At 45.1% G+C, this 27,676-nt stretch overlaps 1 protein-coding gene across 6 annotated transcripts; it reads left to right on the top strand.

The window, feature by feature from the left end:
• The first annotated feature begins 4,553 nt into the window (after nucleotides 1-4,553).
• LOC138430771 (arylamine N-acetyltransferase 1) lies at nucleotides 4,554-26,486 on the top strand. Of its 6 annotated transcripts, XM_069572797.1 has the most exons (6): nucleotides 4,554-4,631; nucleotides 5,615-5,942; nucleotides 10,805-10,885; nucleotides 13,286-13,945; nucleotides 17,722-17,788; nucleotides 25,268-25,967. In XM_069572797.1, exons 4-6 carry the CDS (start codon nucleotides 13,291-13,293, stop codon nucleotides 25,269-25,271), a joined length of 726 nt encoding a protein of 241 aa, XP_069428898.1. In that variant the 5' UTR covers nucleotides 4,554-4,631; nucleotides 5,615-5,942; nucleotides 10,805-10,885; nucleotides 13,286-13,290; the 3' UTR covers nucleotides 25,272-25,967. The 6 variants fall into 6 exon arrangements, with proteins under 6 accessions (XP_069428898.1, XP_069428900.1, XP_069428896.1 ...); XM_069572799.1 differs by lacking the exon at nucleotides 17,722-17,788; XM_069572798.1 differs by lacking the exon at nucleotides 5,615-5,942 and having other exon boundaries at nucleotides 4,568-4,631; nucleotides 25,268-26,476.
• Nucleotides 26,487-27,676: the final 1,190 nt, after the last annotated feature.

The raw sequence follows: 27,676 nt of genomic DNA, 5'->3' as shown, positions 1-27,676 counted from the left end.
TTGATGAAAAAAAAAAAAATCCAGCACAAAAAAGCAATTTAAAAAAGCTTTAATCTGTGACAAAATTGGGCTTCCCCGGTGGTTGAGATGGTAAAGAATCTTGCCTGCAGTGGCAGGAGACCCAGGTTTGATCCCTGGGTCAGGAAGATCCCCTGGAGAAGGAAATTACAATCCCCTTCCTATATTTGCCAGGAGAATCCCACTGACAGAGGAGCCTGGTGGGCTCCAGTCTGTGGGGTTGCAAACAGATACAACTGAGCTCCTGACACATACAGCCAAATGTTTTACCCATAGCTCTCTGTAAAACAAATGCCCTCGTTCTGTGTGTTTATGGGATGAGGAGGAAACCGTGGCAAGGGGAGGATTTTTAAATTAAAACTATGTAAGGAAGACTGACCTACAAACTGTCCTCCTGGTTCAAAGACTGCACCTAAAATCCACTGTGAAATGACAGTTATACAGAAACAAATGTTCCGTTTTTAACAAAATGAACAGATTCTTTATTTTATGCACTTCATGCAAACTATTACTGTTGTCTAAAAGGATTCCTCCCACACTGCACCCAGGCTGGACGTATAACAGCAGCTGAAGAAAAGGGCTGCACAAGCAGAAGGTGAAAAGCGTTGGCTACACAGAAGATAAAGTTCCCTTTGAGTTGGTAACTGTCTGGACCTACCCCACAGGCAAGGACACCTTGACAAGAAAGCATGGCCTGAACCCCAGTGGGTCAAACCTTGACTGAAGGCAAACCACGTGGGCTGTTACAGAACATTTTAAAATTCACCTTGTTGACCTGGCCAGTGGTTTTATCACAGCGGATTTAGAGGCCAAATAGCCTGTCAGTGGGAGGACACGGCTGGTTAGATCAGTGCAGGTGACGTCAGCCAGGCTCGCTTCGGATGTTCGTGATAAATAACACCAGCCCGTGGGAACTGGTCTCCACACATCACCAGGGTGGGTAACACCACTCATCACTCCAGTATTGAGGTTGTTAAATAAAATCTACAGGAAAACTGGAAGTTGGTTTTAAGAGAAGGAAATTATCTATAATGGTTTAGGTAGGATACAGCTGCTTACCCCCAGCCCAATAATTTTCCCTATAGACCATAATGGCTCACCTCCCACCTCGAAAAACAGAACAATTTTTAGTTCTCAAGTTTTCCCGAGGCCTGTACATCAGGGTCATGAATTTGAATTCAAGTTGACTCCCTTTGGGCTTTCCTAGTAGCTCAGATGGTAAAGAATCCTCCTACAGTGCAGGAGACCCGGGTTTGATCCCTGGATCAGGAAGATCCCCTGGAGAAGGAAATGGCAACCCACTCTAGTACTCTTGTCTGGAGAATCCCATGGACAGAGGAGCCTAGTGGGCTACAGTCCATGGAATCGCAAAGAGTCAGACACGACTGTGTGACTAACTTTCTCTTTTCGCTTTGACTCCCTTTAGGGTGTGGGGCAGGATGCTCTTGATTAACATGAGGTTAGTGTTAGTTGCTCAGTCGTGTCTGACTTTGCCACCCCTGTATGGCCCACCAATCTCCTCTGTCCAAGGCTCCCCAGGCAAGAGTAGTGGAGTGGATTGCCATTCCCTCCTCAAGGGGATCTTCCCAACACCCAGGGATCGAACCCAGGTCTCCTGCATTGCAGGCAAACTCTTTATTGTTTGAGCTACAGGGAAGACCTAAATATTAGGTTCAAAGACCCTAAAGAGAGAATCCAGGAATCTCGCTCAGAGTAGACACAGGTTAGATGAGAGAAGACAGAGGTTTAGATGAAATGAATCACCGAGAAACAGTTACCCAAGAGACATGGACACCGCAGTAGCGATCAGCAAGCAGCAGTGTCATCATCTTAAAATTAGACCCCAGTCACATGGCTGACACCAACAGAGCTGGACAACCTAGACAGCATATCAAAAAGCAGAGACATTACTTTGCCAACAAAGGTCCGTCTAGTCAAAGCTGTGCTTTTTCCAGGAGTCACGTATGGATGTGAGAGTTGGACTATAAAGAAAGCTGAGTGCCGAAGAATTGATGCTTTTGAACTGTGATGTTAGAGAAGACTCTTGAGAGTCCCTTGGACTGCAAGGAGATTCTACCAGTCCATCCTAAAGGAAGTAAGTCCTGAATGTTCATTGGAAGGACTGATGCTCAAGGTGAAACTCCAATCCCTTGGCCACCTGAGGCGAAGAGCTGACTTGTTGGGAAAGACCCTGACTCTGGGAAAGATTGAAGGCTGGATGAGAAGGGGACGACAGAGGATGAGATGGTTGGCTGGCATCACCACTCAATGGACATGAGTTTGAGCAAGCTCTGGGAATTGGTGATGGACAGGGAGGCCTGGCGTGCTGCAGTCCATGGGGTCACAAAGAGTTGGACAAGACTGAGCAACTGAACTGAACTGAATGAAGGATGGAACAATCTGAGGACTCTTGTCAAACTGCGACCTGAGTTTCAATAAAAGGGTAATTGATTAAACATAGCTCATGGATATGAAAGAGTTTGAAACATAAAGAAGACCTAAAACTTAATCAGAAAGCTATGACCACTGAGAGGCTACAAGATAGACAATCTATGTGAATTAGCAAAGCAACACTGCCTGTGAATATCAACTACCATGGGGAGATTTCAAATGAAGACCGTCACTGAAGGAGCCGCGTCGAATTCACGTGGAGAGAAATGACTGCATGAATATTCTGTGAGTGATTTTTCACAGGTCTCTTTTTCCTTGTCAATAACAAGGATTTTGCACTGGAGAAGAGCCCACTGAATGTAATGAATACAAGGAATTTCACTTATAACAATTTTAACTCCACATGTGTTAACTCACCCAGGACAGAAGCTGCATACTTTCCGCCCTGCTGGTAGAGACTGCAGCCATTATTCATCATTGAATTAACGTATGCTAATTATACTGGGGGAAATAAACGCACAGATCTTAGGATGTGGAAAGGTCTTCCGTCAACCCTCCAAAGAATTTGAGATGTATTTTTTTTTAACACTTAATCTGGATTGAACTTGAACGTTAGCCGTCTTAAAGGGAAACCACCAAAGTATATCGGCGTGCATCAGCTTCAGCCTGTGAGCTTGTTAAACCTGCAGATCCAATTCTGGCTCACCAGCTGTGAGTGATTACCGCTTACCTACACATGTAACAGGAACCCTAGGTGATAATGATGCAAGGGAGTCTGCGGCACTTTGAGTAACATAAGCTGCAAATTCAGGAGAGTCTGCTTTGTATAAAATACATCATTTTAATCACAGTGCTTTGTCAGTAACAAACACAGTAAAGCTACTTCTTTTTCTTTTTTTTTTTTAACTGCTATACCTGATGCAGATGCTCTGTGGATATGAGGCATCCAAAAGTAATGGGGTTACCCTCATATACCATAGACATTGGAGAAGGAGAGGGCACCCCACTCTGGTGTTCCTGCCTGGAGAATCCCAGGGACGGGGGAGCCTGGCGGGCTACAGTCCACGGGGTCGCAAAGAGCTGGACACGACTGTGCAACTGACACACACACGCTCTGGATGCAGTGTCCATGCGTTGTCTAGAACAGTGGAAATACCAGTGCCAGGCCCTGCTATGCTTAGAAACGGATGCTCCCACTCCCATTTCAGGGCTGAGTGGTGTTCCAGGGCTGTTAGTCGAAGGCCCATCTGACCTGCCCGAGCAGAGGCCAAGAGAAAGCCTTCAGGCAGAGAGTCCCAAGTTCATGTTAAGTCATACCGGAGGCACGGACTAGAACTCTCAGTGCTTGAGAGAGCAGAAGGCAACACTTGTGTCATGAAGATAGTCACAGAAATAAAGCGTAGAGGGCAATGAAGCTTCCTGGGGGGCTCAGTGGCAAAGAATCCACCAACGAAGGGGACCCAGGTTCGACCCCTGGATTGAGAAGATCCCCTGGAGAAGGAAATGGCAACCCGCTCCAGTAGTCTTGCCTCAGAGAATCCCATGGATGGAGGAACCTGGCAGGTTACAAGTCCATGGGGGTCTCAAAAGAGTCGTATATAACTTAGCAGCTAAGCAACAATAACACAGAGGGAAATGCATTAGAGACAGCAAGAGTGATAGGCTAATGTCATTAACATAAATTAGAAACACAGAAGCGAAAGTATATTCTGTATGTCACTCCCATAACTTCTATGTGGACAAATGTCGACCACATTACACAGAGCCTCTGGGGGAGAAAGAATAGAAAGTTAGGGGCTTCCTGGCAATTGATGAGGAAATGCTGTCATAACCTGGGGGGATGGTGATTTAAAACATCCATGTCCTCCTGCTCCTCTAGGCTTACGGGTCTGCACTTCCTGGAGCCTCTCAAAACCCTAACCTCCCACAGCACACACAGGACATCCATGTTCAGGCTGCCTAAGAGTAAGAACTGTATGGACTACAAGGTCCCTCCCCTTTGAACCCTGGGGCCTTGGCTCACCAGGGTACATTGGAACAGGAGGGGCACATGGTCAACCCAAGTCCCCACGACTACATTTCCCAGAGCTCCGTGGTGCCGGTAACTAGACTCAGGGGGCGGAGCACTTCGCAGGCAGGAAGGAGGGCTCTTCCTGGGCTGGGCCAGGAAGTGGGAGGGTGGCTGTCACCCTGGTTCCTGGTTGTGGGCCCCAGAGAGCTCGGTGAGTGACCTGTTTATGCTTGGAAATTGGGGCTTGATCCTGTTTCAAATGGGAGTCCCTGAGACTGGAGACTCCACAGGCCTGAATTTCAGGTCCCAGGACAGTTCAGGAAGTTTGCCTGGCACATGCTCACGCCGTAAGTGCTGTGCAGGATCACAGAGGGGTCACAGACCCCCACTGCAGCTGTCAGGGTTAGCGTCACAGCCACCCAACACGCCAGCTGGGAAGACTCGGCAGGACACAGAAGCATCTCTAAATGTCAGTTTATCCCTCAGAACGCTGGGGCTAATAAGAGAGCTTTCTTACAAAGTCTGTTGTGGGGATTAAAGGAATATATAAAAGATAGCAACTGCGTACAACACGTGTTTCAGAGGACAGGGTCCTCCTCTCGGACAATTGCAACAGTGATGTCCACCTTCTCTGAACCTAACTGGGTGTGTCCCAAAGGGCTCAGTCGGTCCTGCAGGCTGTAAGTTCAGGACCACTCCGGCTCCTCTGGCATTAAGGGATCAGAAGTTCTCTATTGGTCCCAAAACACCCAAGAAGGCTGGGTTTTATTGTCTGCACAGTATAAGGGAATTCTTGGGGAGGTTTTCTCTGGATAGAAGGAGGGGTCCAAGGGTCTCCAGGGGCCACAGACGCCAGGAACAACTGTCTCACCATCAGGCAGGCAACAGCATTCCCTGGGTACTGATGCGCAGAGTTCCACAGGAGAGAGGAGCCTGTGGAGGCGGATGGCTCCAAAGCCAGGGGCCCTGTGAGCTCCCTGCTCTGGACTTTGCTCCCCTACCCTGCCCTGCGCCCATGAAAACCATATGCCTGCTTGCTCTCTGATCACCGAACTCTCCCTTCCCTTGAGTCACTGTTTATCTTGTCAGCCACACAAAAGCTGACCCCACCCCACCCTCTCACACTCAGAAAACCTGCCAACTGTATATATAGTTCCATCCCACCCAGAGACTTATTTTGTTTGGCCTTGACAGGTTTCAACAGTTCAGAGCCAGTTGTAAAAACAGGCAGATTGCAGCCACAAATCTGAGTTTCTGCTTCTCCTCAAAAGAGAATAAAAGGCAAAACAAACACTCAGACCTTTCCGCTGACGGAGTCTGACCTTCCTTGGCTGTTCTCCTTGGACGGGCGGCTCTGCAGGCTGCCTGCGCTCTCAGCATTGTGAAGAGGGGCTGTGGGCTTGGCTTGCCAGGCAACCTCTTTTTTTTCATCCAGACGATTACTGGGCTGGCCACTTACCCCCTAGGACTGGGCTGGTTCACAGGTCCTTGCAGTAAGCTTCGACACCAAAAAAAAAAACAGGTAAGAAAAGGGAAGGGAGGGCTTGCCTGGTGGCTCACGGCAAAAAAAAAAAAAAAAAAAAAAAATCCACCTGCAATGCAGAAGCCACAGTTTCGAACCCTGGGTCAGGAAGCTCCCCTGGAGAAGGAAATGGCAACCCACTTCAGTATTCTTGCTTGGGAAATCCCATGGGCAGAGGAGTGTGGTGGCGTACAGTCTATGGGATAGCGAAGAGTCGGACACGACTGAGCAACTGAACATCAAAGGGAAGGGGTGGGAAGGAGAGGAAAAGAAACCCAGAGCACAGGGAAAGAAAAGCCATTGGAAGCATCCCTAAATCCTACTCTTCAGCTGGGCAGCTCTATTCTAAGCACATACCCAGTGAATTGAAATCAGATACAGGAAAATGCACTTGGGCACAGATTCTGTCTGCAGCACTGTTCGCAGCGGCTGAAGATGGAAGCCCTCAGAGGGACAAGAAGGCGCCTGGTGGCTGCAGAGGCGGGAAGGGCTGGGGAGTACCTGCCCACGAGTCTGGGGTCTTACTGGGGGAGTGAGAGAGTTCAGAACTGAACAGAAGGGTGGCTGCACCAAGTTGTGAAGGTACCAAAGGACTGAACTGTTCACTTTAAATAGTTTATTTAGGTCATGTGATTGTCACACCAATTTTTAATAATTTGTTCAGTCATGATGGACTTCCCGTCTGGTGCCTCAGACGGTAAAGAATCTGCCTGCAATGCAGGAGACAGGGATTCCATCCCTGGGTCAGGAAGCTCCCCTGGAGGAGGGCACGGCAACCCACTCCAGCATTCTTGCCTGGAGAACCTCATGGACAGAGGAGCCTCGAGGGCTACAGTCTATGGTGTCCAAAGAGGCGGACCCGACTGAGCAACTAACACTTTCAGTCACGGCAGAAAGGCTGGCGGGAGAGACTGCCCCTGCTTGTGGCCCAGAGTGTGACTTCGCCGCCTCACTCCCTGCCCCTGGGACCTCACTTCAGTTCCTCCTCCATTCCTTCCCTCAAAAGGAGGGCTGTTTTTCTAAACTATCAACTCCCTTATACTTCTGTCCCGGAGTCTGGCTTTGTTCGGCTTCTGCCGTCTAGCCGGGCTCTGGGGGCCTGCTCAGCGGTCCCCGCAGTACCTGCCAGGCTCTGCGGCTCCAGCGCGGGGCCCTGGCCGAGCCGTGGGCCTTCTGTGCGCTAAGGCGGGGCGTCCGACGGCCTCTGAGCAGGGCTGGCCACGCAGCTCCCTTCCATCCCAGAGTCAGGCAGACGCCCCTCTGCCCTGGGGTTGGGAGTGAGTCTTAGTGTCAGGCCAGTGGGATGCCATCACTGAGACAGAGCAAAGGAAACAGACAGGATGTGAAACGCACACAGGAGGAAAATCCACTCGCTCGCACCGTCTCGGGCTCTTCCAGGCGGTCGTGTCTGAAATGCGGGCAGTTGGGATGGAAGACGCCACCTCGGCCCGTGACCGCCCCGGCTGCTTGCACCCCTGAGCCGTGAGGACAGCATCTCAGGGGCGGACGGCCTCTGGACCAACCTATTTTTAATTGTTCTATTTTAGACTTTGGCTTACAATTTTGTTTGGGGAAAGAATCAGGATTTCTCTAGCTCAAAAATAAAATATAAAGTAAAATAAAATTAAAAAATTGAAACCACTGCAGGACATGAGAGATGTAGAGACCCCAGGCTGGGAGCTGAGGTCTTCACCTCAACCCGCTCTCCGGGGCCACATCAAAGAGGTAGTTGGCAACTGAAGACCCGTGACACTTAGGGGTACTTTGCAGCAGCCAGCTGACTGTTGGCCTTTGTCCGCTCGGCGAAGCAACAGGTATTTGTTCGGTGACAGAGAAGTCTCTCTGGCCTGCCTTTCAGGGCCCTCTAGAAATTGCCTCATCCTGTCCATCTTAGCTTTCTCCCACAGAGCTCTCCCCGGTGGCCACTGACGTGACTTGTCAGGTTCCGCAGGTTCAGACCTGAGTCCAGCCTGGTGAGCAAGTGCCTCATGAAGGAAGGGTGCCTGGGCAAGCCGCAGTGCCAGCCCAGGTGGGAATCACAACTCAAAAGTCTTTTTTTTTTAATTTTTAATTTTTACTTTATTTTGCTTTACAATACTGTATTGGTTTTGCCATACATTGACATGAATCTGCCACGGGTGTACACGGGTTCCCAGTCCTGAACACCCCTCCCACCTCCCACCCCATATCATCTCTCTGGATCTTCCCCATGCACCAGCCCCAAGCATCCTATATCCTGTATCTAACATAGACTGGCGATTCGTTTCTTACCTGATAGTATACATGTTTCAATGCCATTCTCCCAAATCATCCCACCCTCTCCGTCTCCCTCAGAGTCCAAAAGTCCGCTCTACACATCTGTGTCTCTTTTGCTGTCTTGCATACAGGGTCATCATTACCATCTTTCTAAATTCCATATATATGTGTCAGTATGCTGTATTGGTGTTTTTCTTTCTGGCTTACTTCACTCTGTATAATCAGCTCCAGTTTCATCCACCTCATTAGAACTGATTCAAATGTATTCTTTTTAACGGCTGAGTAATACTCTATTGTGGATATGTACCACAGCTTTCTTATCCATTCACCTGCTGATGGACATCTAGGTTGTTTCCATGTCCTGGCTATTATAAACAGTGCTGCAATGAACATTGGGGTACATGTGTCTCTTTCAATTCTGGTTTCCTCGGTGTGTATGACTAGCAGTGGGATTGCTGGGTCATAAGGCAGTTGTATTTCCAGTTTTTTAAGGAATCTCCACACTGTTCTCCATAGTGGCTGTACTAGTTTGCATTCCCACCAACAGTGTAAGAGGGTTCCCTTTTCTCCACACCCTCTCCAGCATTTATTGCTTGTAGACTTTTAGATCGCAGCCATTCTGACTGGTGTGAAGTGGTACCTCATTGTGGTTTTGATTTGCATTTCTCTGATAATGAATGATGTTGAGCATCTTCTCATGTGTTTGTTAGCCATCCGTATGTCTTCTTTGGAGAAATGTCTATTTAGTTCTTTGGCCCATTTTTTAATTGGGTCGTTTATTTTTCTGGAATCGAGCTGCAGGAGTTGCTTGTATATTTTTGAGATTAGTTGTTTGTCAGTTGCTTCATTTGCTGTTATTTTCTCCCATTCAGAAGGCTGTCTTTTCACCTTGCTTATAGTTTCCTTTGTTGTGCAGAAGCTTTTAATTTTAATTAGATCCCATTTGTTTATTTTTGCTTTTATTTCCAGTATTCTGGGAGGTGGATCATAGAGGATCCTGCTGTGATTTATGTTGGGGAGTGTTTTGCCTATGTTCTCCTCTAGGAGTTTTATAGTTTCTGGTCTTACGTTTAGATCTTTAATCCAAACCACTTGTAAAAGAATGAAACTAGATCCCTTTCTAACACCATACACAAAAAAGCTCAAGAGTCTTTTCTCGATTCAAGGCAAGGCACCGGGGTTTTCAGAACATCTCACCAGTAAGTCCCCATGAAGGGCAGTCCTGAGAGGACACAAAGTCCCCGACATGTCTGATTCTCCACACAGGAGGGCAGAGCCACTCCAGGAGCCCCCAGGAGGTCTGCCAAAGAGTCCATATGCTGGTCCTGAAGCCAGGCCGGTCAGGGGCACAGCCAGGTGGTCAGAGAGACCTGAGGGGATCCTGTGGCCGACACTCAGCATCCACCCACACCAGCCTCGGTCCCGAGTCCTCCGCGGTGCCCTGGCCCGAGCAGAGCGCTGTGAGCACGCTCTGTTCTTTACCCTCTGCACCCGAGGTGGAGGTCAGCAGGTAGAACGGCTTTCACTTCAGTCACCTTTAAAATATGTGTTTAAAGTACTTTAGCCACAATTCTTACCCGTTTTCTACTCTGTCCCATAATGAAAGGAGTCAATTCTGCCTTTCTCTTCCTTAGTTTTTCATTGTGACTTGCATCTGCACAGGCTATGGGGAGCTGACCCTGTAAGTGTGTATGTGTCGGCTGCTGCTGCCGTCTAGTCACTCGGTTATGTCCAGCTCTTTTGTGACCCCGCGAACTGTAGCCACATTGAAGACGGGAGGAGAAGGGGACGACGGAGGATGAGATGGCTGGACGGCATCACTGACTCGGTGGACATGACTTTGAGTAAACTCTGGGAGTTGGTGATGGACAGGGAAGCCTGGCGTGCTGCAGTCCATGAGGTCGCAGAGAGTCGGACACGACTGAGCGACTGAACTGAACAGACAGTTGCCTGCCAGGCTCCTTTGTCCACCGGATTCTCCAGGCAAGAATACTGGCGTGGGTTGCCATCTCCTCCTCCAGGGGATCTTCCTGATCCAGGCATCGAACCTGGGTCTCCTGAGTGCCCTGCACTGGCAGGCAGAGTCTTTACTGCTGCACCATTGGGAAAGAAAGAAAGTGAAGTCGCTAAGTCATGTCCGACTCTTTGCAACCCCATGAACTGCAGCCTACCAGGGTCCTCTGTCCATGGGATTTTCCAGGCAATACTGGAGAGGGTTGGGAAGCCATCGCAATTATACTTAATAGCTAAGGGAAGACAGGTGCTACCTTAATGCTGGTCTTTGATGTGTTTGGTAAAACTTGTAGTATCGATCAGGGGCCTGGAACAGGGTTCACCCATCCTTGTTGACTGCCTGGCCCTTGTGCTCAGGTCCTCCTGTGACCTAAACCCCAGGAAGCGGGCCTAGAGCCCGCCCAGGTGGCTCCCATTGCCTGTGACTGCACATCCAGCTCTGTCCCCTGTGCGGTGCAGATGGCCATTTCACTCTCTCTCCTTCTGTTTTGTGATTTTAAAACATTCTTCCTATTCATGTTCCACCAGAACTACTGCTCTTGTTTTCAAGGAAGACTATGATATATTTAAAACTATTTTTCTGTTATTTCTAGACTGTGAACCAGGAAGAAGAAACATTCCACGTCTTTTGAATTAAAGCTGAGACTCCATCTACATCGAACTTCCAAAGAAAGGTTTGCTTTTCTGGGGCATCTCAGCTGACTCCCCAAGCGTGTTCTCTCTGCCTCCTTTTACTCTTTTCTCGTATTTATGATCAAGTGAAACAAATCAATATATCAGTGCACATCTAAGTTACAAGTCGATGTGTAAACGTTGCAGAGTTCTCATCCAGTTTCATCCTGACACCTACTTTCTAGCGCCTCCATATTTCACCTTGTATCTCAACTTCAGTAGTACATCATTCTTATATTTAGTCATGGACGTATAATTTGGTTATCACATGCTGCTTGCATTCAGGTTCCAATACTGGGTTCTTCTCAATGGACTTGAGGTTACTAAATTCTAAGTTAGCATCATATCTTTAAATAAAGAAGGAACAAGGAAAAAAACTTGAAAATCAAAATACAGCTTTAAAAAGTATACATTAATTTCCAAATAAAAGAAGGTGGGTTAACCCACCCATAAAGGAAATGGTTAGGCAGGTCCAAATAATATGTCTTTGTTCCACATCACCTGCCCTCCTTATTTACCCAGTACTGATTGGATATAGAAGCGGAAGAGGGCCTGCGGTGGTCTGGCTCAGTACCAGTTGCTCTCTCCCTGTTTGATATCAAGTTTTTGGCTTCTACGGATGTTGAGAAAAGAAACTGATGGATATAAAGTTGAGAAGAAATGAAATAAGCTTAAGAGATTTGGAGATCAGATTACAGATACCAAGAATAAAGTTGACACACTAGCAAAATGGGAAGAATAACTGATTAAAAAAAAGAACTAGGTAAATCTGAAAGAAAAGATATTAAGAAGGACAACAGAAATACATAGCTTATCACCATTAGCCTAGGGCAGGCCTTTTTAAGCCTCTCACCTCAGGCCATCTCATCTTACCAAAGGTAATACGCTACTGCTACAATCAGTGATTGATGAGCAGAACCCTTTCTGACATGGAATTTTACAAAATAAGGACTCTTTGTTTGACTCACCTTACCACAAAAGCAAGATCTAGCTTAAGACCTGATGGATGTCTGTTCTCTCCTTTCCTTCTCCTGCTTCTCATTCCTCAGCTCATTAAACTCTTGGTGGGTGCCATTCTTCAGCAAGATCTCCTGCTGCTGCTGCTAAGTCGCTTCAGTTGTGTCTGACTCTGTGCGATCCCATAGACGGCAGCCCACTACTTCAGGCAAATATCCCACCAGCTTCTGGTCCCGCAGGAAAAGCACCTGCTGAGGTTTCAGCAGAGTCCCTCAGCAGAGTCCCTCAGCAGAGTCTCAGAGAGCTGCCTCGGGCCACGCGCCATCCGTGAGCAAAGCAGTGGTCCTGGAGCAAAGGTGCTTGAGTTGCTCCTGGCTGGGCCACGTGTCTTCTTTCAGCTCCGTGAGTGCGGGTCCCTGTCCATACATATCGACCGGACGATGGTGCGCTTTGCCCAGCCCGCAGGCTTCCCCTTGCCCTTCTCACAGTGATATATCCTCATTTCAGAGGAAGAGCCGGAAGGTCAGGCCTCATCTCGGCCCACGCTTCCTTTCCGTCCCTCTGCCCCCTTCTTCCCGGCTTCCTTGAATGTTCTTTGGACACTCTAGGCAGGTTCCAGTTTAAGACTTTTTAAAAATCCTCTGGTTCTTCCTGAGTGACCCTCCCACACATATGGACGCGGCTCCTTCTCTCCCATCCTTGAAATTACAGTGAAGCTTTCTCTGCCCGCCTTACTGGAAACTGAAGCTCTCTCTGTGCGTGGCTTATCTTCCTTCTTCACTTTATTTTCCCCAGAGCACTGATCCCAATCTAAGAAACTGTATGTGTTTTTAAAATTCATTCATTTCGTTATCTCTGTCATACCAGCCCCCATAAAATGTAGGATTTTTTTAAGACAAGCAACCACTAGGTTAGAAATTTATGCATAATAAAATTTCAGCAAATCGTTTACTGAATAAATGAATAAATCAGTTTGTGAGCAAACTGACTTGTTGAGTAGGGAAATTTCTGTAAAGTTCAGCTAAAGAGGAAACTGAGTGGGTCAAGTACCCTATTATATCATTCTCCTGTTTATATTAGAAATGGTTTATAAACTCTCTTTTAATTGATGCCAATTGGTACCTCTCCTTACTCATCACCAAGAAAACCACATGTAAGCTCTTTATGATTTTACTCATCACTTAATCTGGATTTCTAACTTCTCATGCTCAAAACATGGAAGAAATGATACTTTTCTTCTTCATTTGTGAACTTGTACATGCAAAAGGCATTAAAACAGCAAAAGCATACACACAAAAGGCTTATAATTATGCCTTAAATATTTGAAGGCATATTAAAATATTTTATTTAAATATTTAAGATACATTTCTTATAATCAAGCTAATCGAAGAAATCCAAATATAAAAGTAATATATTTGCTTTTGTTTTGCTTTCCTCTCCTTAAGGAACCATGAACATTGAAGCATATTTTGAAAGAATTGGTTATAAGAACTCAAGGGACAAACTGGACTTGGAAACATTAGCTGATATTCTTCAGCATCAGGTTCAAGCCATTCCCTTTGAGAACCTTAACATCCACTGTGGGGAAGCCATGGAATTGGACTTAGAGGCCATTTTTGATCAAATTGTCAGGAGGAACCGGGGTGGGTGGTGTCTCCAAGTCAACCACCTTCTGTACTGGGCTCTGACCACGATTGGTTTTGAGACCACCATGTTGGGAGGATATGTTTACAACACGTTTGCCGACAAATACAGCAATGCCATGATTCACCTTCTGCTGAAGGTGACCATCGATGGCAGGGACTACATAGCTGATGCTGGATTTGGACGCTCTTACCAGATGTGGCAGCCTCTGGAGTTAATTTCTGGGAAGTACCAGCCCCAGATGCCTTGCATCTTCCGCTTGACCGAAGAGAGAGGAACCTGGTACCTGGACCAAATTAGAAGAGAGCAGTACATCCCAAACCAAGAGTTTCTGGATTCTGACCTCTTGGAAAAGAATGAATATCGGAAAATCTACTCTTTTACTCTTGAACCTCGAACGATTAAAGACTTTGAGTCTGTGAATACATACCTCCAAGAGTCTCCAGCATCTGTGTTTACAAGTAAGTCATTTTGCTCCTTGCAGACCCCAGAAGGTGTTCATTGCTTAGTGGGTTTCACCCTCACCTACAGGAGATTCAATTATAAGGACAATACAGATTTGGTAGAGTTTAAGACACTGAATGAGAAAGAAATAGAAGAAAATCTAAAAAACATATTTAATATTTCCTTGGAGAAAAAGCTTATCCCCAAACACGGTGATAAATTTTTTACCATTTAGAGGAAGCAGTAAAAATGGACTCACGATTACTTCCGGTGCTATAACTTTTTAATCACAAAAAATTAAAATGTCCATACAAGTTGTTCTTGTTGTTGTTTTTGTTTTGTCACTAAGTTGTGTCTGACTTTTGCGGCTCCTCTGTCCATGGGATTTCCGAGGCAAGAATACTGGAATAGGTTGCCATTTCTTTCTCCAGGGGATCTTCCTGGCCCAGGGATCAAACCTGCTTCTCCTGCATTACAGATGGATTCTTTATCACTAAGCCTCCAGGGAAGCCTGTCTATAAAAGTAGAATGAAATAATAAATCTCCATTACTTATCACTCAGTTTACCAACTAGGAACTAGAAGCCTATCTATCATATTTTCTCAACACTCCCACATTTTACTAAAGAAAAACATGGACATCAGATCATTTCACCCTTTAAAAATGTCAGCATGTATCATTAGATAACATTTTTTTAAAAAATCTGAGAGTTGGACTATAAAGAAAGTTGAGCACCAAAGAAAGAACTGATGCCTTTGAACTGTGGTATTGGAGAAGATTCTTGAGAGTCCCTTGGACTGCAAGGAGATCCAACCAGTCCATCCTAAAGGAAATCAACCCTGAATATTCATTGGAAGGACTGATGCTGAAGCTGAATCTCCAATACTTTGGCCACCTGATGTGAAGAACGGATTCATTGCAAAAGACCCTGATGCTGGGAAAGATTGAAGGCAGGAGGAGAAGGGGACGACAGAGGATGGGATGGTTAGATGGCATCATCAATGTGATGGGCATGAGTTTGAGTAGGCTCCAGGACTTGGTGATGGACAGGGAAGCCTGGCGTGCTGCAGTCTATGGGGACTCAAAGAGTTGGACAGGACTGAGTGGCTGAACTGAACGGGGCCTTTTCCAGATTTATAATAGCAAAGGTTTAAAACGTTTTAATGATGGCCTATGGTTTTCTTGAAGAAAAAGTGATATATGTTAGAAAACTTCACATGTTGGTTGAATGTTGAATTCATAGACATGTTTAACCATCATTCAGTAACTAGAATTAGAGGAATTAATTTTTATTAAATTCTCCCAGCATAGATCCAATGTCAAATCTGAGCAGAAATACCACATGTATAATGGGATTATAATTCAACCAAGAAAAATGAGAAATGATATTGCTTCCAAATAACCTAATAGTTCTCAAGACAAAGCATAAACCAGTACTTGTCAACATAAGTACCAAGAGACTGACACAGCCAGTAATTTCTTACAGGGCTCTTTCTGCAACCACAGTTCTTCATGTACCTTTTTTCTTTAATTAATTTCTTAAAAAATTTTTTTTCTTCATGTAAGCTTTTTACATGTACCTTTTTTTTTTCTTAATACCTTTTTTCAAACACTGATATTTGGAATTTTCAAGTTTGGGAACTAGGTATTTTTGTCTAGTACTAAAAGTTGAAATGTATTACCTGTAAGATCTAGATGTTGAAAAATATGTTAATTAAAATGTTACTGGCCAATACAACATCAGTCTCAAAGTTTTTTTTTTGAAAAGTTAGCTTATTCATGGGGGCTCTTTTTTTGCTGTAGAGTCTTTGTTGAATCATCTTTCTTGTCTCCCAGTTCTTTCTTTTACTTCCTTTTACTCTTTATGGTAAGAGAAAGACTATGCGCTTCGAAGTATGTAATTCTGAGTTCAATCCTGCGGACACCAGGTAAATCACTTGATGAGCCTGTGGCTCCTATTCCTCGGGGTCAAGTGGGGCCCTGCCTGGATAAATGCGTGTCAGACCTACAGCACCTCTTCCCTCCCTCCTGATGGGCCTCGTTTGACTCTGCCACTTTATCTTGCAGTAGGGTCACTCATGCCTGGTACTCGGGCGGAAAGGGTTTTCTCACATTCTGAAAAGACCATGCCAAGGGAGGAGGTGGTGGCAAGTTACATTACCCAGATCAAACTGTGGCTCGAGAAGCAAGATGCAGTTTTGTACAAATGAGTCCAAGTCATATCGTATGAGTATCCTGAAACCCAGGCTTCCCAGGTGGCTCAGTGGTAAAGAACCCACCTGTCAATGCAGGAGACATAAGAGATCCAGGTTCGATCCCTGGGTCAGGAAGATCCCCTGGAGGATGAAATGGCAAACCACTCCAGTATTTTTGCCTTGAGAATGCCATGGACAGAGGAGTTACAGTCCATGGGATTGCAAAGAGTTGGGCACGACCTAACATATCCACACACATCCAGGAACCCATTTGTTTTTTCTTGGATACATCGATGACATGGGTGGAGGGGTGGCAAAATAGTTGAAAGATATTTAGGAATATAAAATTTAGCTTCCAGATAGAACAGGTGTGCCTTTCTGTGCAATGTTAACTTCTCTCCAGTGGAAATTTAAATGAGTGTTCTCTGTGGATTAATGATTATTGATCCTGTTACTACTGCGGCATAACAAATTGCCCTGAAGCTTAGTGGTTTAAATCAATTATTTTAGTTTGCTCACAGATCCTGTGAGTCTGTCCTTTAGGAAGGGCACAGAGGAATGGTTCTTTTCTGCTCTCCAGTGTCCCATCTCAGCTGAGAGAACTCCAGTGGCTCGTGGTTACTGGATGGCCGCATGCTAGAACCATGTAGAAGCGCCTTCTCTGGCGCTGTGTTGCTGAGCTGGGCCCACAAAGGGACAAGCTGCATGTGGCCTCTGCAAGTGGTCTGGGCGTCCTCACAGCATGGGAGGCTCAGGGCAGTCATAGATCTCAACCAGGGGCTCAGAATGCTAGGTATGAGGGTTCTAGCTTATACGGTGGAAATTAAAGCACCTTTAAAAAAGAATGATGTTTTCAGGTGAAGTGAAATTTCTCTACAGTCACAATGTTGGGCAAACACCACCTCCATCTAATTGACAATATTTTCATTTGCCCCCTGCAAATAAGACCCCAAACACGTTGAGCAGTTTAAATTCCCTGTCATGACCTAGCATCTAAGTCACATAGCTTTTTTTTTTTTTGCCACATTTTGTTGGTTATAAGTAAGACATGAGGCCTTCCGGATTCAAGGGGCAAGAACTAGACTTCACTTTTATTTTTTTCTTAAAGATCTGATTGACATGGACCTTTTTTTTTTTTTTTCAGTTTTTTCATGCATTTATTTATTTTTGACTGTGCTGGGTCTTCGTTGTAACTCAGGCTTTTCTCTAGCTGTGGACAAGTGGGGGCTACTCTAGTTAGGGTACACGGACTTCTCATTGCAGTGGCTTCTCTCGTGGAGCCCAGGCTTTAGCCCTGAGGGCCTCAGTAGTTGTGGTTCCTGGGCTCTAGAGCACGGCTCAACAGTCGTGGCACACAAGCTTAGTTGGTCCACGGCTTGTGGGATCTTCCGGGACCAGGGATCGAACTTGTGTCTCCTACACTGGCAGGCAGATTCTTTACCACTGAGTCACCAGGGAAGCCCCGAGACTTCACTTCTTGATGCAGAAATGGAAAGTTTCAAAGATATTCTCACAGGCATCTTTGGAAAATATAATCTGACAGTCAACCCTCTGGCAGCAAAAATTTACATTCATGTCTCCTCCCAATCTGGCATCAGGCTCAGCCTTGAAGTCCAGGATCGTGTCCCCAGGCAGATGCAGAGGAGGCTTCTCAGGTGCAGTTTTGTGAGTACAGTTCTTTGAGTACCATTCTTCTTGGTGGGAGTCCTTGTAAACCATCATAACAAATTACCTTTCCCAACATACTCCACAGGCAACAGTGAAACGAGTGAAAAATCACCACTGTGTCTGGGTCCATTCACCACGGGGCGAGCAAGAGCGCACAGCACACCTCAGTCCATCATAGGTCTGCAGCCCGGCAGGGCCCCTGAGGCCAGGTCCTGGGGGGCCTCAGTCCCATCTCACGGGCGTTCTTTCCATGCTTCTTGCCTTTTTTCTCCAGGCTTTTGGATTCCCCACATGCCTCTGCCATGATTTCCTCAATGGTTAAAATTGACCAAAAAAACAGACATTTTCTTATAGGAGACTACAGCCCCATGGGAGCTAACAAACCTTTATCTAAGGGTTTTCCTTCAGGGTGAGGGTAGTTTTGTCCAGAGGCCTCCCAAGATATACCCAGACACCCTAGACTCAAGTGCAGAGTTTCCCTCCTGATGGAAGTTCAGACCAGGTTCACAGCTGGCTAGGGCTCTGCCATATTCACTTGTCAAGTAGGTGTTGAGTAAATACTTGCTGAATAAGTGCATGAATAGCCTCAGTTTCTGTCTAGGACAACAGGACAAATTCTTGTTCAGTTGCTAAGTCATATACAGCTCACTGAGAGCTCACGGACTGCAGCACGCCAGGCCTCCTTGTCTTTCATCATCTCCCGGAGCTTCCTCAAACTTATGTCCATTGAGTTGGTGATGCCATCCAACCAACGCATCCTCTGTCAAAACCCACTCTCCTGCCCTCAGTCTTTCCCAGCATCAGGGTCTTTTCCAATGAGTCAGCTCTTCACATCAGGAGGCCAAAGGACTGGATCTTTAGCTTCAGCATCAGTCCTTCCAATGAACACCCAGGACTGATCTCCTTTAGGATGGACTAATTGAATCTCCTTGCCGTCCAAGGGACTCTCAAGAATCTTCTCCAACACCACAGTTGAAAAGCATCAATTCTTTGGCACTCAGCCTTCTTTATGGTCCAACTCTCACATCCGTACATAACTACTGGAAAAACCATAGCTTTGATTATACGGACCCTTGTTGGCAAAGTGATGTCTTTGCTTTTTAATAGGCTGGCTAGGTTGGTCACAACTTTCCTTCCAAAGAGCGAGAGTCTTCTAAATTCATGACTGCAGTCATCATCTGCAGTGATTTTGGAGCCCAAGAAAATAAAATCGGCCACTGCTTCCACGTTTTCTTCTTCCATTTGCCATGAAGTGATGGGACCAGATACCATGATCTTAGCTTTTTGAATGCTGAGTTTTAAGGCAGCTTTTTCACTCTCTTCTTCCACCCTCATCAAGAATCTCTTTAGGTCCTCTTCGCTTTCTACCATTAGAGTGGTATCATCTGCATAGCTCAGGTTGTTGATATTTCTCCTGGCAATCTTGATGCCATCCAGCCCTACATTTTGCATAAGGTACTCTGAATACAAGTTAAATAAGCATGGCCACAATATAAAACCTTGTTGTACTCCTTTCCCAATTTTGAACCAGTCTGTTGTTCCATGTCTGTTTCAAACTGTTGCTTCTTGACCTGCATACAGATTTCTCAAGAGACAGGAAAAGTGGTCTGGTATAGGGGTCGCAAAGAGTCGGACATGATTGAGCGACTGAACTGAACTGATTCTCATCTCTTAAAGAATTTCCCACAGTTTGTTGTGATCCACAAAGTTGAATGCTTTTGTAAGCAATGATGTAGATGTTTTTCTGGAATTCCCTTGCTTTTTCTATGATCCCATGATTGTTGGCAATTTGGTCCCTGGTTCCTCTGCCTATTCTAAATCCAGCTTGTACAACTGGAAGTTCAGGTTCACATACTGCTGAAGCTTAGCTTGAAGAATTTTGAGCATAACCTTACTAGCATGTGCAGATAGTATTCATTAGTGGGACTGTACCGAAGTTTGAACATTCTTTGGCATTGCCCATCTTTGGGATTGGAATGAAAACTTTTCTAGTCCTGTGGCCATTGCTGAGTTTTCCAAATTTGCTGACATACTGAATGTAACACTTACAGGAGCATCCTTCAGGATTTGAAATAGCTCAGCTGGAATTCCATCACCTCCACTAGCTTTTTTCATAGCGATGCTTCCTAAGGCCCACTTGACTTCACATTCAAGGATGTCAGGCTCTAAAGTAACTGACCACACTGTAATGGTTATTGGGATCATTAAGACTTTTCTTGTATAGTTCTTCTGTGCATTTTTACCACCTCTTCTTAATCTCCTCTGTTTCTGTTACGTACTTTCCATTTCTGTCCTTTATGGTGCCCATCCTTGCACGAAGTACTCCTTTGACATCTCCAATTTTCTTGCAGAGATCTCTAGTCTTTCCTATTCTAATATTTCCTCTCTTTCTTTGCATTGTTCATTTAAGGCCTTCTTATCTCTCCTTGCTATTCTCTGGAACTCTCCCTTCAGTTGGATATATCTTTCCCTTTCTCCCTTGCCTTTCACTTCTCTTCTTTCCTCAACTATTGTGAGGCCTCCTCAGACAACCCCTTTGCCGTCTTGCATTTCTTTATTTTGGGGATGGTTTTGGTCACTTCCTTCTGTACAATGTTACAAACCATAGTTCTTCAGGCACTCTATCAGATCTAATAACTTGAATCTATTTGTCAGTTCCACTGTATTATCATAAGGGATTTGATTTAGCTTATACTTGAATGAGCTTGTGGTTTTCCCTACTTTCTTTAAGTCTGAATTTTGCAACAAAGAGTTCATGATATGAACACTGGATCATTTCAGTTTACATTCCCTTGATCAGCCGTTGTTCCACAAAGTACTATCACTGTTAGTAAAGGTAGGTTCACAGGTGCTTTCAATGTCAGCCAAATCATTCCTCTTCCAAAAACCCAGGCCTTTGGTGTGCATCTCGATCACCAACCCAGACTCCCCTTTCTTTTGTTTAGGGTCTTCAGCATCCTTTTCTACCTTCAGTGTCTTGGCTAAGGCCATGCCACCTAAGAAGTTGGCTTTCACTGACTTCAAATCGCTGGGTTTGGGTTCTATGTCCCACCATCTCAGAAGAGCCTCAGGTATTAGGTGAACTGACCAGCTGAACTCTCAGACTTCCTGTGCCTACTAAGAGATTTTATTTGAAACAGTATTTATCAAGACAATTACATAACCATTACATCTTTTCCCAAGGCCTACTTGCCTGACATTTGCATTTCTAAGAAGGGCAATGCAAATGATTCTTCCTAGAACAAAGACCCATTTAAGCAGATTTTCTCTTCATTCTTACATCTAAAGCAGCTTGAAGCTTCTTTCCTTAAAAAAAAAAGAAAGAAAGAAAGAAAAAATTATCCTCTGCCGTATCATATCTGTTATTTCCACCAGAGGACCCATGTTGAGTGGGAGCCCACCACTGTTGCAGGAAGGCAGACTCCTTCCAGGGCCCAAAACTGGGCTCTTGTCTAACACTTGGAAATGAATTGTCCGAGGAGACACATCTGCTGACAAAGCAAGAGATTATTGGGAAAGGGAGTCCGGGTGGAGAGCAGTGGAGTAAGGGATCCCAGGAGAACTGCTCTGCTGCGTGGCTCGCAGTCTCGGGTTTTATGGTGATGGGATTAGTTTCCGGGTGGTCTCTGGCCAATTATTCTAATTCAGAGTCTTTCCTGGTGGTGCACGCATCGCTCAGCCAAGATGGATGCTAGCGAGAGGGATTCTGAGAAGTGGACGGACACACGGTGTCTCCTTTAGGCCTTTCCTGAACTCTTCCGGTTGGTGGAGGCTTATTAGTTCCATATTCCTTATCAGGATCTCCTGTCATAAAACAGCTTGTGCAAATGGTTACTATGGTGCCTGGTGGCCAGGGTGGGCGGTTTCAATCAGTGTGCTTCCCCTAACACCACCACAAGAAAAGATGATTACGACTCCAACAGCCGCCCAGCACCCTGAGCACCTAACACTACATCCGTCATGTGAAAGTTCATTAATGAATAAACAACAACAAAAAACCCAGTTTCTCAAAAGCTGCAAGTACTTACACTCACTGTTGTTTCAAGAGGCTGCCCCAACTAAGAAACAAACCCTTTAAGGATAACAACCATCTCTGCTGATTTCTCTGTCTAATATAGGAGTATTTATTAAAGGAGTAAAGATGCAAAAGATATTCAAGATGTTAAATATTTGTGACTTTTCTGCCTACTGAACTGTAAATTGATTGGTGGCAAGAACCGGATCATATTTATGTTGGTATTCATGTCTCACTCTTACACCATCACCTTCTCCACCTCAATTTTCCTCTGCAAGTTTTCTCTTGAACTAGCTGTAATATTTTTTTTTAATGGTCAATCTATTCATTGCTTTAATCCACAAATATTTTGTACCTATTTGTGCATCAAAGAAACAATTATCTTCTCACAGAGGGAATGAGTTGGGAAGATAGGATGAAGGTCAATAACTAAGAAACTTTTATAGGAAAGTTATCCAGGGGGAAAGGGGAACAGAACAATACACATAATCATAGAAACTAAGGGCAGAAACTGAGAAGCAGAAGTCAATTGGTTAAATGTGGAATCTTGAAAAGTTACAAAATAATCACAACAGACATTAAGAGCTAGTTTCCCTTTCACAGACCTGGGTCTATTGGACCTGTTAGGGGAAGCACAATGAATGAAACTGTCCACTGTCCAGGCACCATATCAACCATGGCGTGAGTTATTTTATGACAGGAGGTCCTAGTAAGGAGCATGGAACTAATAAGCCACCACCAAACAGAAGAGTTCGGGGAAGGTCAAAAAGCGGCACCAGGTGCTCCTTCTCGCTAGCATGTCTTGGCTGAGCAATGCGTGCGCCACCAGGAAGGACCCTGAGTCAGAGTGATTGGCAAAAGAAAACCTGGAAACCAATCCCATCACCATAAAACCCAAGGCTGTGAGCCACAAGGCAGAGCAGTCCTCCTGGGTTCCCTTACCTGACTGTTCTCTGCTTGGGCACCCTTTCCCAGTAGAGTCTTGCTTTGTCAGACTCTGTGCTTCCGCAGACAATTCAATTCAGAGTGTTACACAAGAGCCCACTCTCGGGCCTTGGAAGGGGTCCCCCTTCCTGCAACAGACCTTTCCGGATAAAGACACACTGAGGGGTTTTCTTTCAGTGGACCAGGCTCTTTTCCTAATTAAAAGGACTCAGAAGAAAATCATAGAAATAAACCAGGAAGAAGCTGGGACATCGTACTTAGACCTGTTAGTTACTGTGGCCTTGAGCAATGTATTTAAACCCTCTCTGCCTCAGTTTCCTATCTCAGTAAAAAGAATGATGGGAGAAGAGGCATTTATCTACAGAAATATCATAAAGGTAAAATGAGATGATGTGTCTGAATGTGTTTTGTGGAGTATCGAGTACCTCCATTCAAGACCCACTGTACTAAGCACTTTGTAAGCCCATCTGTTCCTCAAAATTATCCTGGGAGGTATCATTACACCTACCATACAATAGAGGAGGCTGAGGTTCAGAGGACTCATTACCTTAATTTTAAAATGACCTGGTGTGGTACTGTGATTAATAGTAAGTGATTAATGTATATTAGGTCTTTGTTGCAGTTTCTGACACAAACATCCTAAAATGCCTGGAATTTCCTAAGTGATGAGAACAATAAAGCTGTCTCAATATTCATAGTAAGCCCCTTTCAATGACCTTTGGGTTTATGTAAATTAGATGAATTTTGGAAAACGCTAAGGAAGGGGGCTGGTTGCCAGGGGAACCAACCATGTGATTAGAGGGTGGGAGCATTCAGTCCACTCCCCTGACTTCCATGAAGCTGAGCAGGGTTGGAAGTTGACTCAGTCGCCAATGGCCAGTGATTTAGTCAATTGTGTAATGAAGCCTCCATATAAAACCCCCAAGGGCCTGGATTTGGAGAGCTTCCAGGCTGGAGAGCCAGAATGTGTCCCCATGCCACCGTGCCGGACCCATGCTCCATGAGGACAAAAGTTCTCCTCTTCTGGACCTCATCCCACGTAACTCTTCATCACGCTGCTCATTTGTACATCTCGATCCTTTGTAATAAATCTGCAATTTAGTGAGTAAGTTTTTACTCAGTAAAAATCCTGAGTTCTGTGAACCACTCCAGTAAATTAACCAAACCCAAAGAGGGGGTCATGGGGTCTTCTGATTTATAGTCGGTGGTCAGAAGCACAAGTGACAACCTGGACTTGTAATTGACATTCGAAAGGGAGGGCAGCCTTCACCTACCAAGTCTGACGCTGTTTCCAGTTAAGTCGTGTCAGAATTGTGTTGAACTGTAGGGTACCCAGCTGGTGTCAGGGACTTGCTTGATGGTGTGGAGGAACTGCCACAGGTGGAACTGAGCGCAGAGCTGGAACTGGTGAACTGAATCTGCACCTGATTAGTAAGCTGTAGAGCAAAATTTTGAACTGATTGCAAATGCCATCATCCATCTGTTATCCACGAGATCCCATCAGTGTAAAAAGCAAATGCTTTTTCAAAATCACTAAAATATCTTCTCTGAGAAGTTACCTGCTCACTAACAGAAAAGAAATGCACTTACAGACAAGTAATGCGTCCTTCTTCTTTAAAGGAATAAGAGAGAGGTGAATGGCTGAACACAAGTGATCTAGGTTCAGACACAGTTGAAAAGAATAGTTGATTTTGGAAAGAATTTTAGGCAAGGCAATTGAGGCAGGAAAAAAAAGCTGTAGAACCCTCAGGTAATTTGTTGGCTCTTAGCTCCTTCTTAAGATCTAGCAGAACATATAACTCTTTATCCAAAATTAATTTCTTGTGGTTTCAGTCATTTTTTGATTGTACTCATCTATTTCTCTGATGAACGCAAAGCAATAGGGGTGGGAATGATTTTCAAGTTTTATATTTTCCCCCTTTAACATTTCCCCCAAATAAGCCTAAATAAAAAAACTATTTTAGTCCAATAGGTATTCCTCCCACAAAGGAGCAGCGTTCAAAAGACAGAACGTTCCAGGCATTGGACTATAGTCATCTAAATTTAAATTTCAGGTAGACTTAATATTATTAAAATGGAAATTGTGCAAGACTGTATGCTTTGGTAACTTGTTTTGTGAAATTAAATAGATTTCCAGAAACAGTCAAGCACTGGAGATATGCAGTTATTGTTTAAACCTGAGATAAAATGACGCCCACTTTCAAAAAGGAAAGAACTGTGAAAAAACCTTGTATCTTGAAAGATGAATATGAATCACAGGAATATGAATCTTACCCTTGAGGGGGAGGAAAGGGCTTTTCCTCTGGGGGCTGGAGATGAAGCCTTTAAACTAATTCAAAGCTCCAATTCTCTCAAAGGGCTTTGTGACCCAGAATTGCACTTATTGGACTTACAAATTGGCTTTCACAGATGTCTTGATTTGTAAACCAAATATACTGTTTGACTGATAACCTCACAGAGGCTGCAAACTGCTTGGAAATGCCTGAGAGGAACTTCCACTGTGTTTGTTTATACAGGTGACAGAGGACCCAGGTGATGCAGTCAACCACAAACAGGATCCTTATCAATACGGGTGGGGCTGGACTGTCTCTGTTGCCCTGGCCGGGGACTGCCTTACTGAACTGGCACCCCCGGTTCTCTCCAAACCGAAAGGAAGGAGGAAAAGGAATACGGCAGCAAGACATGATAGAGGCTGCGTGATGGAGTTTAGGAGAAGGCGACGGCACCCCACTCCAGCACCCTTGCCTGGAAAATCCCATGGACAGAGGAGCCTGGTGGGCTGCAGTCCATGGGCTCGCAAAGAGGCGGACACGACTGAGCGACTTCACTTTCACTCTTCACTTTCATGCATTGGAGAAGGAAATGGGAACCCACTCCAGTGTTCTTGCCTGGAGAATCCCAGGGGCTGGGGAGCCTGGTGGGCTGCTGTCTATGGGGTCTCACAGAGTCGGACACAACTGAAATGACTTAGCAGCAGCTGCAGCAGATGGAGTTTAAGCCGGGACTGGAAGCCAGAACTCGAAACCCGGATTTATTGGCTATGTAATTCTGGAGCTACCATGTCTCTGATGGTTCCTTCTCCCGTGAGGCAGAAAAGGGGATAAGTGCCCGGTTCTGACGTCAGACACATCTGACTTGAATCCTGTCTCTGCCACAAGCTGTCTGTCCTCTCTGAGCCTCGGTTTCCATAGCTGTGAAATCTAGATAATAATATTACCTCATTGTATTAGAGTTCTTCAGTGAAACAGAATGAATAGGCTGTGTGTGTGTGTATGTGTGTCTGGGTGTGTGTCTGGGTGTGTGTGTGTGTCTGTGTGTCTGTGTGTGCAGGTGTGTGTGTGTAGAGAGAACAGCATTATAAGGAATTAACTTCTGTGATTATGGAGCCTGACAAGTCCAAAATCTACAGGACGGACTGGCAGGCTGGAGACCCAGCAGGGCCAGTGTGCTAGACTGAGCCTGTGGGACTAAAGAGCTAAAGCTGCAGATGAAGTCTGAAGGCAGGCTGGTGCAGAATTCCTTTCTGCTCAGGGCAGAGCAAGAAGGAATTCTTTTTCTATTCAGCCTTCAACTGACTAAATAAAGCCCACCCACATTTATGGAGATCAATCTGCTTTATGCAAAAACCACCAATTTAAAAGTTAATTTCATCTAATACATCCCTTTTTTTTAAAATTTCATCTAATACATCCTTACAGAAATATTCAGAATAAAGTCTGAGCAAATATTTGGGCACCCAATGGCCAACTCAATTTTACACATAAAATTAACCATCACATTCATGTCATCCTCACAATATTCCTATGAAATGAGTACTATCTGTGAAGCTCATCTCCCAAGCTCAAACAACAAATAGTCATGTGTCAAAGAGGGACAAAGCCAGGTTCCCTTTGTTCTCAAACTATTTAAAAATTAACTGCTTCTCCTCAATATCTCCTCCATATATATATTCAATCATGGCTTCTTGATAAGATATCTAAACGTATTCAACCAAGGAAATTTATAGTGCCTGCTCATTTCACTTTCTGACAGTTCCACCATGATTTCACCACTGAGGCAAATGAAACTGAAAAGTGGTTCCTAATCCCCTGCTCTCAAGAATCTTTAATGATTTTTGAATCTTTACTTTAATGATTATATCCTCTTATATATTCCCTCCTTTGAAAGATCCTTCTCTGATTCCTAGAATGAAAAAAAGGAGGAGAGAACAAAGTGAGGAGGAGAGAAGGGAGGAAAGAAGGAATCACAGGAAAACATAACAGGTATATAACCAAGATACCCACATCAATAAAACAGGCAAACAAGACCCTTAGCTTTCCTTGGATTAACCCTAAAATCTATAAACGAAGGGTCTGGGGCCCTGGAGAGTGATTTTAAAAACCTGTTTTGAACACCCAGGCAAATTAACTTGCTTGTGGTTGTAGACAGAACAGATATTTGTACATAAGAAGAGCTATCCACAATTACACCCTCTGGTCACCGTGGAAACCATAGCGTTAGAGGAAGCACACTGACTGATACCGCCCACCCTGGCCAGGCACCATAGTAACCATCTGCATGTGTGGTTTTAAGACAGGAGGTCCTGTTAAGGAACACGGAACTAATAAGCCACCACCAACCGAAGAGCTCGAGAAAGGTCGAAAGGAGACACCACATGTCCGGCCACCTCCCAGAATCCTCTCTGGCATCCATCTTGGCTGATCAAGGCTTGCACCACCAGGAAGGACTCTGAGTCAGAATGACTGGCTAAAGACAACCCAGAAATTAATCCCATCACCATAAAACCTGAGGCTGCGAGCCCCATGGCAGAGCAGTCCTCCTGGGTTCCCTTACTCTGCTGCTCTCCACCCGGGTGCCCTCTCCCACTAAAATCTCCTGCTTTGTCAGCAGATGTGTCTCCTCGGACAATTCATTTCCAAGTGTTA

This window comes from Ovis canadensis, chromosome 26 (genome assembly GCF_042477335.2).
Source record: "Ovis canadensis isolate MfBH-ARS-UI-01 breed Bighorn chromosome 26, ARS-UI_OviCan_v2, whole genome shotgun sequence".
In the NCBI taxonomy this organism is placed as follows: Eukaryota; Metazoa; Chordata; class Mammalia; order Artiodactyla; family Bovidae; genus Ovis; species Ovis canadensis.
This window is presented reverse-complemented; position numbering and strand designations above follow the sequence as displayed.

Excerpts from the sequence above, each read along its gene's own strand:
- LOC138430771 (XM_069572795.1), top strand. The coding sequence starts at position 13,291 with ATGAACATTGAAGCATATTTTGAAAGAATTGGTTATAAGAACTCAAGG.